The sequence below is a fragment of the Olea europaea genome, chromosome 8, assembly GCF_002742605.1.
Source record: "Olea europaea var. sylvestris chromosome 8, O_europaea_v1, whole genome shotgun sequence".
NCBI classification, from domain to species: domain Eukaryota; kingdom Viridiplantae; phylum Streptophyta; class Magnoliopsida; order Lamiales; family Oleaceae; genus Olea; species Olea europaea.
In genome coordinates, this window is record NC_036244.1 from 11,642,352 (window position 1) to 11,655,005 (window position 12,654).

Consider the following 12,654-nt stretch of genomic DNA (forward strand, 5'->3'; position numbering starts at 1 on the left):
TGAAACCACCCACTCCCAATCTCCAATAATTTCCTCTTCCATGTGGATCCCTAAGAATGACCAATTCTTGACTCTTCCTGTGCTTGTAGTCCAAACTCTCTTAATCTTCAGCAGTCTCAGAAGTTCAATTGAGAAAGTACCTTTCTAAAGGTGTTTAGGAAGTAGGTGTTTTGGATTCAATGGATTTGATGTTTTTCCTTCCAATCTATGGTTGTATAATCTCGATAGTAAGTGGATTGAATAAATACATGAACAAGCTCTTGGATCTTCAAAAAATGTTATGAATGTGTTATATAGAAGATGCACAATGAACAACCACCCCAAAATTTCGTGCAAGGCACTGAGTATTTATAGTTGATGACAATTAGATAGTTTAGGCTGTGTAAAACTTTGCAAAAATGCGAAGTAGGGTTTACATGAAGTAGCGATAGGCGAGCGGTAGTCAATCGCTTGAGCGAGAGATGGACGACGGGTGAGCGATGGGGTCTCTGTTTTTGTCACTCGAGCAACATCCATGGAATAGGCTAATGAAATTGCAGTGTCTGTTCTTTCCTTATTCTGAACTCGAGTCCTAACTTATCTAACTCAAATATACAATATTGTAACTAACTCATTTACTTTTTACAACATATTTATTTAAGTCATTTTGTTTACAAAGTTGCCAATTACATGAAAACCTAACACTGTGAACAAGTACATAGACAAAATATTTGAAACTTGAGAATAAAATTCAAAATATCTTACTCATTGTCTTAACATTTAGCTATCATCATTTCCATATATTTGTTGATTGATCTATGTTGAGGAAGGTGATAGGGTGGAACAGGATTGATGCAACCCTTACCATCCTATTCTGTCTTATAATGGATTTTCGGAAGACAATGGTACAAGTTCGGGATCGACGCAGGTGGGATGGGATTAAAAAGGTTCCCGTTTAATAAATCAATTATTTTTTTTATATAAATTTTAAATTTTTTGAATACATTTTAATGGAAAAACATAAAAATAATGTAAATTTAAAAATAATGTAAATTTAATAAAATAAAAAATTCCCATCCCATTTACTATTAGGGATAGGGCAATACGAGGTGAGACGGGATGGGAGAAATAATTGCCATCTATAATACATGGTAGATTCAAGATTATTATCGACAACTTTAATTCAAGTCAAAAGTATAAAATTCAATTTTCACCGGACATATTAGAAATTTTTTCTAAAGACTTGAGACTATTTACTCTCTTACTATGTCTGCGTAACATTAATAGACCATAATTTTTAGTGAGTTGTCTCACATGAGTTGAGATCTACTATCCATCAATAATTAACTAACACATCATTGTACACCTAATTTTTAAGCACAAGTGGCTATAAAAGAATGATTGGATATGTTAATTTAAAGTGATATGTCAATGAATCGTTGAGTGGAGAGCAAATCCCAACTCGTCTCACATAGTTTGATGAGCAAAAATATATCTTCAAACAACTTTGCTTTCGTAACTCAAAAATATAATCAACATGCATTTAGTTATTACTAAAATAGGAGAAGAATAAGTATGCAATAAGATTATTATGAACTCTTTTAAAGTTTAGTTCTATTCAAATTGAATGTCATAGAGCAATATGTAAATATTCAGTGTCTCCATATATCAATTAAAATGGTGTTGAGCAATGGTCACCAGAGTTTGTGATATATTTTTAAATGGGAATTAAAGTAATTTCTTTGTAATGGTTACACTACTCGTTGCTAGATTTGGAACCTTGACAAAAGATTTATGTGTGATCATTAAATTTCATTTTGTATATAAATGAATTTTTTTGTACGCCATCCAAGACAAAATTGTATTTATAATTAGAAGCTCTAATTTACTAGACGAGGGCAAAATTCATGTCCCATTAATTATGAGCATCCACGGTGAAATTAAACGGTGATGTGGGGTTTTAGGTTGAGGTTTCTAGTGTAAATGTTACAAATTTGAGTGACTTCTGGTGTGACAAATTTATTTTAATGACCATTTTGATATTAATTGTAAACTTCAGTCACCTTTGCTAAATTAACTCACGAGACTAACCATTTTCGATATTTTGTGATGCATAAAAACACAGCAGAAGACTGAGAAAGAATCCCCACCACCATTACCACAAAAAAATTTACCTGCACCTGAATCTCCGCCTCCGCCTCGATTGACTGAACAATAAAAGTATTTAATGTCTCTCCTACTCAATCAATATCTCTACTGTCTCCCTTCACTCAAATTCTCAAAATTCACTCCAAAATCACTCAAACCCCATTCTGTATCTTTAACCTCTAAACCCAGATTCCTCTTATCGATACGCTCCTCGTACTCTTCTTACTCCTTCAATGACCCCACTGACCCACCTTCTAGGTCGACACCCGAAGCGGGATCCGGAAATATTGATGAATCTTCTGAAAAACCGACATTTGTCGACGAGTGGGGGGAGAAGTCGGAGCCGGAGCCCGAACCTGTGTCAAAATTCTCGGGCCCGGATCCTCCGAGGGACGAGGATGAATGGACTGGGAAGGACGTGGGCAACGGGAGCCCGGGCGTTGAAGTGAGTGGTGGTGTGAGTTTGAAGGAAGATGGTGATGGGAAGGTTTACGAGCTGAAGAGGGCACTGCTGGATACGGTTTATGGGTCGGACTTTGGGTTCCGTGCATCTTCAGAGGTCCGGGCAGAGGCTCTTGAGCTCGTTTTGCAGTTGGAGGCCTCCAATCCGACTCCGGCACCCACCGAGAGCCCCGATTTGCTCGATGGCAGCTGGGTTTTAGTGTGAGTCCTAGCTTCCCTGTTATATGATAAAAACATATACATACCGTGCAGTCCGTATTTTGTGATTATTTGATGTCTATACGTTGATTTGAATATAATTTAGTTGGTGGAAGTTTTCATTTGAAGGCTGAAAATATTCAAAACTTTGAGAAGCTTCTAAATATCAATTAGGATGGAGAAGGGGTTCTTGTGTTTAAAAATGTCTTTTTAATATGAATAAAATGAGCTTGTTTTAATATGTTATAGAGGATGGAGATATTTTAGGGGTTGAAATGGCTGGATGATCCAATAAAAATAAGAATAGTAATGGAGATTTAAAGAACTTGTTTGCAGCTTCTTTTGTTGCAAAGACATCTCTTGGAATTTAGGATATGGCTTAGCCTTAAATTTTTGTTTGATGTCATTTCCCACTGAACTTGCCACTGGTGGACATGGGTATCTCTGTGTATGTGACTTTGTTTCCTAATAGAATAAGGCGCTTGCTGTTTAGATTTAACCAACAAGTACTGACACACCCTCTTTATTATGTACTCCTCCTTGTTCCCAAAGAGAAGTTTCTCATTCCTAGATAGAAGAATTACTGCTTCTAAATATGGTAATTTACAAAGAAATCCCCTATACTAGGAATTATACAATTATGTACAAGCAAATCCCTTCAATTTGGAAATGTAATCAGATCTCCTATTTAAGGAAGTAAACACAAATCGCCTATAATCTGACAATCCATTAACATTCCCCCCTCAAATTAATGTTGGACGATCGAGAAGCATCAACTTGTCAGCCATAAATCGATGACGATGGTGAGATAAAGCTTGGGTAAAGATATCTGCTTTTTGATTTCCAGAAGAGAGATGAGGAAGAGAAATCTCTTGACAACCAAGCGCCTCACGAATAGAATGGCAATCTACCTCAATATGCTTGGTATGCTTATAAAAGACTGGATTATTAGCTATCTGAACAGCACTCATATTATCAACATGGAGAGGAGTAGGAGAAAGTTGTGGAACGCCAATTTCAAAACAGGCTGACGACATAGCTCAATATTTAGATTCAGTAGAAGACGTAGAGACACAAGCCTTTTTCTTACTTTTCCAAGAGATACGGGTACCACCAAGAAACATACACCACCCAGTGATAGAGCGCCAAGTATCAACACAACTAGCTTAGTCCACATCATAAAATCCCTCCAACTATAATGAAGTACTAGGTGGAAGGAACAAACCACAGCCAGAGATACCTTTAAGATATTGAAGAAGATAACGAAAAGCAACCAAATGTGTCTGGCATGGAGCTTGCATAAACTGACTGATTTGTTGGAGAGAAAAGGAAATATCAGGTCTGATAATTATCAAATATTTGAAATTGCCCACCAACTATCGATACGACGAGGGATTAGATAAGGAATTGCCACCTTCCTGACTTAGCTTTAAATTGACCTCCATATGGGTAAGAGCTAAACTACTGTCCTGAAGATCGGCTAGTGAGAGTGGCGCTTATGTATACGTCTTCTGATGCAAGATTGTGCTAGATGATGAATATTGGACCTCGAGTCCTAGAAAGTACTATAAGGGACCGAGGTCTTTCAACTGAAGATCGAATCTTGCAATCACAATATCATCTACATATACAAGAATTATAACCATCCCAGTGGAAGTTGTGCAAAAGAAGAGAGAAGAGTGATAACGATTTTGAGTAAAAGTAAAATCCAAAAACATAGAGCGAAATTTCTTAAACTATGTCCGTGGTGCTGTTTCAAATCATATAAGGATCGCTTTAAGCGACAAACCTCATTAGAAGGAAAAGGAAACATACCAAAATATTTCTTCAGATCTCCATGCAAGGATGCATTCTTCACATCCTTCTAGTGAAGCAGCCATCCTTTCAAAGTATCAATGGCCATAACTGTGCGAACAATAGTCATCTTGGCCATAGGAGCAAACGTTTCCTCATAATCAATACTATTCTCCTAGCGACTCCCAAGTGCCACTAGACAAGCTTTATATCTATCAATAGATCCATCAGCGTGCAACTTGATGGTGTAAACTTATTTGCACCCAAGAGGCTTGATCCCAAAAAGACAAGTAACAATATTTCAAGTGCAATTGTCTTGAAAAGTCTGAAATTCGTCTGACATAGCTTGCTGCCAACATTCTTGAGTAGAAGCATGAGAGTAAGACTTTGGCACAAAAGTATTATCAAGAGTGGTCTGAAGAGCACTTCGTCGAATTTCACTTTTTTTCTTCTGCACAATGACTGCTTCCGCTCTTTAGCCTCTCTTTCAGATCCTTAATACCTGTCTAGGGCTCCTCAAATCGGTTAAATTCGGCTCAGTGTTCATGCCACCCAACAGTTTGAAGAGTTAAAATTTCAAAAGACAAATGTTTGGAACCAAACTTGCTAGATCACGTGTCTGTACCTAACTTGAGCTTCCTCCTTTACCAACATGGGATTTTCAACACACTGAACATATTTCCTATTTTTTTAACTGCCCATCAATATCAAATGCCAAGAAAGCCCATTTCCCTACAAAAGATCGCCTTTAACAAAGGAATTCCTGCTAATAAAATATCCTCTTTGTGAAACATAGCACCATAGGGATATTCTTGAAAAGCTCGTCCACGGTTTCCAGTGCTGCCGTTAGTTGGAAGCTTGGCACCGTCATTGGGTTTACCATATAAGGGTATTTTTTTTTTTTGGGAAGAACTATATACGTAACCCGTAATATGAGCACCTGCAGTCAATGATAGAGAATCCAAAGGTATCCGACGAGTGTGAGGTGCAGTAAGATTGCTCTCTGTATTTTCAGCTTTGTTTTGGTTTTGAGTTGCCTTCTATTTTATTTCCTTCTCCTTTTCCTGCTAGAACACTGAAGAACTTAATTCTTAGAGCAGAACTCTTGGACCTGATCATTGCTGTTTCCACACTGACCTGCTCTTCCACAGCCTTCTGCTTTGATGAAACCTGTTCAAGATAATGAATTTAAACCATTTTTCCTTCCATAACCTCTTCCATTCTTTCTTCATAGCTTATTTATTTTTAATTTTAAATTTTTTTTTTTACTTCAATAGGCGATTCAACAATCTCAATAGCCGTGTCTGTTTTTCTTCTATTATAAAGTGACTGCCTTCTCTGAAAGAACGCTTCTCCATATTAGCACATCACAACTCGGCAACAGCAGCTATTGAGGTGACCCAAGATTATCGGAGTGATAAGGTTGCAAACTCACACGGCACTGCTCATGTAAATGGATATACGTTGGGGATAACGAAGGTCAAATGCCATCAAATTTGAACATAAATGTGAGTCTAACAGGTGCAACTTGATCCATATAGCTCATGATCATTGGAATCAGATGAATACAAATCAATTATGGTGAAATGCATAGAAGTTGTTTCAAGTTTAGATGCATTAGAAACAAATTAATCAACGGATACGAAGAGTATATCGAGCTACATTTTGTGTATATCTGTTACTTTTCTTTGTATATAAATATGAGTCTCTTGTATTGCCTAGTGTTCATGCTCTCAATTTAACAAAAAAATTACACTTTCTTTAAAACATTTTTGCCTTCTTTTTCATATTTTCCTCTCTCTAGTCTAACAATGGATTCTTGCAAGTTTGCATGTTTGTTTCAATATGTTTCCTTGGAAAGAATTTTGTGTTGGCAACAAAAAGGTCTGAAGAATATTGGGGAGAATGTCTGAAGTGAGATGTTTCATTTGCATTATATCGTATGATAAATGGAAGCAATACTCAGGTGTTAACTTCTTCATAAGCTTGTCTTTCGTGTCTTGCCAAGTGCTTATTAGATGACCTTTTTAATAATCCTTTTATCGTTTACAATGTGATAGCACAACGGTGCTCTGCCAACAGATTTCATCTTGACAGCCCTAATTCTTTGACCACCTGATAAATGACACCTAGCAAAATGTCGCTTCAGTGAATGAAGCCAATAAAGGAATGTTGACTCATCATTCCTTTTGAAATATGACACAAGTTGAAGTAATAACACCAGCCAGAGTAAATTTTACGCTAGGTTTGATGTCGATTAGAAGGCTAATGTGTGTGTGAAGGTTTTAGAGATGATTTTCCAAAGAAAGGATGGTTTCAGTTAATCTTTTGGCTGGTTTGGGTGTTGATGAACATATACCTAAGAATATTGCTTCAGAATGAGAGAAGAGATAAGATGGAGACGAGGGGAAGAGAGGACTTTATGGTCACTGGGTTTAGACGAGCCCACCCAACTAAGCATAATAATGATCTATTTTGTTGAATAAAGAAACTAAAAAGGTTACAAAAATATTTATATACCTAGAGGACGTACTACAATACCAGGACTTTGGATAGGAAATATGAGGATTTATTTTTGTTGGCCTCTGAAAATTATTCTAAACCGGTCGGCAATTCTGATGGGGATACTGGATACAGATAAAAATAGAGATATAGTTTAGTTAGGATTTTAAAATAAGAGTTTGGATAAAAATATATTTACATTAGATTAGATTAGTTCAGGTGTTTCGATAAGATTTTAGTTTATTAGAAATTTGTTTTACTTGTTGCTTTTTTCAGTTTCTTGCTCTATAAATAAAGGACGTATGCATTGTAATATTCAACCTGATTACATGAATAAAATTGATTTTTCTTTGCCTTAACTCTTTTATTCTTTGCACCCCATTTTTTTTTTGTTTGTTAACAAATTATACGTTCGTGTTAATTTGGTATCAAAGCAATTCGTTCTTCTTTGACCTTCACCTTCTCAAATCTAAAAAAAATCCCCAAACCTTAACCAACCAACCGTTTTCATTCAATCCATCCACACACCCCAACCTTTCACCACCCATCCAAAACCATATAATCACCTTTCATACACAACACATCATATCTGAACAGCACAAAACACAAGAAAAATTCATCTTGGCTGCAATCAAATGTGCAATTTTTTCTCTTTAGTTAGTTGGAAAGAAAAATAGAAGTCCAAAAAAAGGGTAACGACTTATTCATCTTTAGCTTGGTGTTTGTTTTAGTTTTAGAAAATCGAAAAAAAAAGGTCATTTGTTAGTGTCCTCCATGTTTTCAAACCCTCAATTTCAGAAGGGTCGCCCAAATTTGTGCTGCTTTAAACAAAACTATAGCCCACCAAATACATATACACCCAACAGAAGAGCAATTACCGAACCCAAAACCATACAGTCCAAACAGCCCACTTGTATACCATCCAACAGCCCATAAACCAAACAAATTAATACAACCCATTCCAAAAAAACCCATACCTACAACCCAACCCAACAACCCAACCCATTTCCCGTATCAGCCTTAAAGCCATGTATACCCTAGCCCAAAAGTCAAAACATATCCTTCAGCCCATTATTCCTTACACCAAAAGCCATCCATACCTAGCCCACCATCATATTAGAAACAAGTCCAGCTTATTACAATAAGGCTCCGTTTGGGAGCGATTTTGAAAATTGATTTTTTGACCGTTAGGAGAAAAGTGAGGGCCACTTGTAAGAGAAGAAGTCAAACTTTAGGACTGAAATAGTGAAATTATGTTCAAAAAATCAATTTTTTGGTGTGAAAAATTACTCCCAAACACCCCCTAAACCTAACTCGACGCATATTCTCAAACTCCGTCTTATCCAAAAACCTAATCGAAAGCTACTCCCTCAGTGAAATCTACCTCATTGTGGGCACCATTATCCATTGACCAATTCATAGCAGTCGTTGACCGTCTTGCACTAGCTTCACCGTTTCGTGGTTTCACATTCAACGACAATGCCAATACCTCTACAACCTTCCCTTCTCTTCCACCATTATGTCAAGCTTCGACTTCCATGGCCTCTCGTCTAGTGCTCCAATCAACATATTACTCATTGTCAGTCGAACACCATTTAACTTATCGGGTACTCCATTTACGTTACCGCCCCGTCCATCATTGACCAAACCCAATAGCCTAAAACATGCATATAAAGGTAAGCAATTTGATTGGTCGTCACACTTGCATGAAAGTTATATTTTTAATATAGCAAAATTATTTCCTTATTGAAATGTTCGAGCTTCTAATGTTACACTCATTTTTTTCTGCTGGCCAATCTACAAAGTTAGTTCCTTGCACTTCTCTTTTTGTACAACCAATCGAAAATTTTGTGGATAAATTGCATAACTTGTTACTATTTGGAATTCAATACGTCCTCCTTGGTCAGACCAAGGGATAATTTGTAGATTCAATTAATGCCACATGATCAATTTCAATATTTGGGTCATAAGAAAGATCATCCCACTCGGGATGAATTTAGCCACATATTGTCAAGGGTACAATATCGACACTTAGTTAAGATAAAAGATTGACCTCCATAGAGTATAAAGTTTCGTTCTACCTTGTCAGAGTTGAGTTCTCTAGAAGAAATGATGGAGATACGGATAAAGATAGAGACATAGTTTATTAGGATTTTAAAATAAGAGATAGGTTTAAAATATATATTAGCATTTGATTAGGCCCTGTTTGAATCTCATTAAATTGAGATTTTAATCAGGTTTTTATCACTTGTAATATTTATCCATCTCGCGATTCCTATCAACCGATTCATTGGGCATAAACTAATAAAAAATAGGCTTTCTACATATACTAATAAAACAACCATTGTGCTAAAGTATTGTCAGACACACTAATATCGACACAGCAAGTTGAAACCCAATTGGACGAAAACACCCTCATTACTCAAAATCAATTTTATAGAAATAACCCGCCCAAATGGAACCAACATGAACAAGTTAGAACCATTCGATGAAATGTGTTTTTCTTACCCCAAGCGACAAATGCACTGAGTGTAGTCCCACGGTGGTAGAAAATGAAATTGGCAGATTCTATTTTTAATGGATCTCAAACAGTAGCTAGATTAGTTCAAGTATTTCGATAAGATTTTAATTTATTAGAAGTTTGTTTTATTTTAGCTTCTTTCAATTTCTTGCTTTATAAATAAAAGACTTATTCATTGTAATATTCAATCCGATTATATGAATAAAATAGATTTCTTTTTGCTCTCAATTCTTCTCTTCTTTGCACCATTTCCTTTTCTTGTCCGTTAACAAATTATACACTCTTGCGTCAAATTCTTCCTAAGCAAGTTAACAACGCAATGAAAATTGGAATAAGACCATGTATTGGAGTTACCTGTGTCTTGAAAGTTGAAAGTATCATAAGTACCAAGACACTGCTGTCAAAAAAAAAATGAAAAAATGAAAAATCCTAAATAAGGTATTGCAGCTTATTTCAAATAGAAATATTATATGATAGTTGATACGATACTGACTTCATTGCTCGTTACCGATTTTTCTGTTTTCTTATTCATATGTTCCATAGTTAAAAAAATGTATTCTAAAGTATTTGCCTGTGCATATATTGTATTACAAGAGTTTTAAATATTGTAATGGTATAATTCAAGAGAAATGCCTAAATTAATTGAACTGGATTGATGATAATCTTATACTATCATGAATAGAATGAACACATGATTGGGCATCGAATCATCTCTGTACTGCAAAGGGGGCAGGTTGTATTTGTATTTTTCTGTTATCTTATGCATTTTTTTTTCTTTTTTTTTAACCAAACAACACCTGTAAATATAAATCATGAAATGGAGATGGAGGACAAGTAACTTCGAGATACTCTCCATGACAAGTTTAAAAAAGCTGCAAAATCATCCTTACTTTCTGAATCTAAATATGGAATCCTTAATCTGTGTGCCCTGATTAACCATGAAGTTTAGAGTTCATGTCTTCAGCTGTCAAGAGTCTTTAAACCGTCTACAGAGAAACCAGTATTAGCAAGTTGGTCAGCCAGAGTGTTTCCTTCTTTATAAATGTGTGTGATCCTGTAAGTAATGTTCGAAACTGATGTAAAATAGAAGCTATAAGATATTTAAGATGCCAGTCTTTTTCCTTGAGATGATTTAAAATGAATACAACCAAAAAATCTATCCCAATTCAGACTTTTTTGAGTCCTAACTTAGAACACATTTATAAAGCAGTGTGAAGTGCCCCAAGTTCCGCAACATTGTTAGAGAAATGTCCGTATCCATCGCTGACAAATGGCTTGTATATTCCCCAATGATTCCATCCCTCAGCACCTGGACCTAGGTCCTGGACACCCTTTAGTACATCTATCAGTATTTAATTTTACTTCTGCAGGTACTGGTCGAATCCATTTCACTATAGATCTAGTAGAAATAATTCCCAATATAGGTTCAAAGCTTGTACAACCATGCTAATCCTTATCTGTTAATAAACCCGCCTGTTTAAGCTTACTCTATTGTGATCATTTATATACTATTTTTTTTTTTTTTAATCTTTCAGAAAATTACAACCATTACCTGATTCTCTGTAACAGGTATACAGCATTTTCTGAATTATTGCCTCTGTTGGCAGTAGGCAGTATTCCTTTGCTCAAAGTTGATAAGATTGGCCAAGAAATTGATACAAGCAGCCTTACCATAGAGAATTCCACCACATTTTCGAGCCCTGTTGCTACTTTCTCTTTTAGTGCTTCTGCAGCCTTTGAAGTTCGAAGCCCATCAAGAATACAGGTACACATTATAGTGCTCTCAGTAAGGCAGATAGCAAGATATACTGGGGAAAAGTAGAAATGAATCAAACGAACAAACTGTTACTTACCCAAATATTAGTTAATTATTCTTTGACATGTTACAATTGAGTATTGATGAGTAAGGGTTCAAAAACCCGAATGACTTGATCGAAGGAATATAAAATTGCACTCATATTTTGGAAAGCTCAAAACATTGTTGCTTTTGCTTTTCGGAGAATTGTCATCCTCTGTTTAGTTATCGTGTTACCTGTTATGTACAAATTATACTCTGTTAAGATTTGACATTTTGCACCGTGAATGTCTAACTCAGGAAGTTGTGCAGGTTCAATTTAAGGAAGGGAAATTTAATCCTCCAGAAATCAAGTCAAGCATAAATCTTCCAGAAAATTTGGACATTTTTGGCCAAAAAATAAATTTGTCGCCTCTGCAGCAATCGCTGGATCCCATTCAAAATGCTGTGGCAAGCATAGGACGGACTATTTCTGGTCAGCCTCCTCTCAAGGCTCCCATTCCCGGTGAGCGGGCAAAATCTTTTCTTCTTATAACGTACCTTGACAAGGATTTTCGAATCTCTAGAGGTGATGGTGGCCTTTTTGTGCTCGTGAAGGAAGGGAGTCCACTTCTAGATCAGTAGCCAGGTACCCGCTGCTTTGAGATATAGATATATCCTTTTGTCACAAAACTCAAGCATTTATTTACTTGGCCAAAGGGGAAGATGAGACATTTTCTTGTGCCTTTTGATTCGAGCATACTAAATGATTATGGATTTAATAAGAGTGGTAAGGTTACTGCAATGTGCATATAGATATAATTACAGCATGTATCGTTGATAGTGCAAGTATTTTCTTTTTAATGTGAAATCTTCAATCAATTTGTAGTAGTCTATTTTCTCGTACAAGTGCCTGGGAATGCTTGGCTAAGCTCAAAAATTAGGTAAATAAATAAGTTTTCAATTCAATAACTCATCGTTAGTCATAATTGTATATAGTGATGTATCCAAATGTATATGTTCCAGCGAGATTTACAGTTTGAATTATTCTGCAGCCGGCGACTCATTTGGACAGAACTCCCCCTTTAAAGATTATTTACAATAGTAGTCTCGTTTGTTTGACAAAATTCTAGTGGGACAAAAATATCAAATGAAAATTAATAAAATATCGTTTTGTTAAAATCTTGTCAAAAAAACTATTGGGACAACTTGATCAGGGCAGAAGACGGTTAATTGATTTTATTTAGACTCCGTTTGAGTCACGTTAATGTAAGAA

At 35.9% G+C, this 12,654-nt stretch overlaps 1 protein-coding gene across 1 annotated transcript; it reads left to right on the plus strand.

Annotated features, from left to right (window-relative positions):
• The first annotated feature begins 2,109 nt into the window (after window positions 1-2,109).
• LOC111398799 (plastoglobulin-1, chloroplastic) lies at window positions 2,110-12,284 on the plus strand. The gene is made up of 3 exons (XM_023025898.1): window positions 2,110-2,790; window positions 11,174-11,369; window positions 11,712-12,284. The coding sequence occupies exons 1-3, from the start codon at window positions 2,207-2,209 to the stop codon at window positions 12,021-12,023; spliced, it is 1,092 nt and encodes a 363-aa protein (XP_022881666.1). The 5' UTR covers window positions 2,110-2,206; the 3' UTR covers window positions 12,024-12,284.
• The last annotated feature ends 370 nt before the right edge of the window (window positions 12,285-12,654 follow it).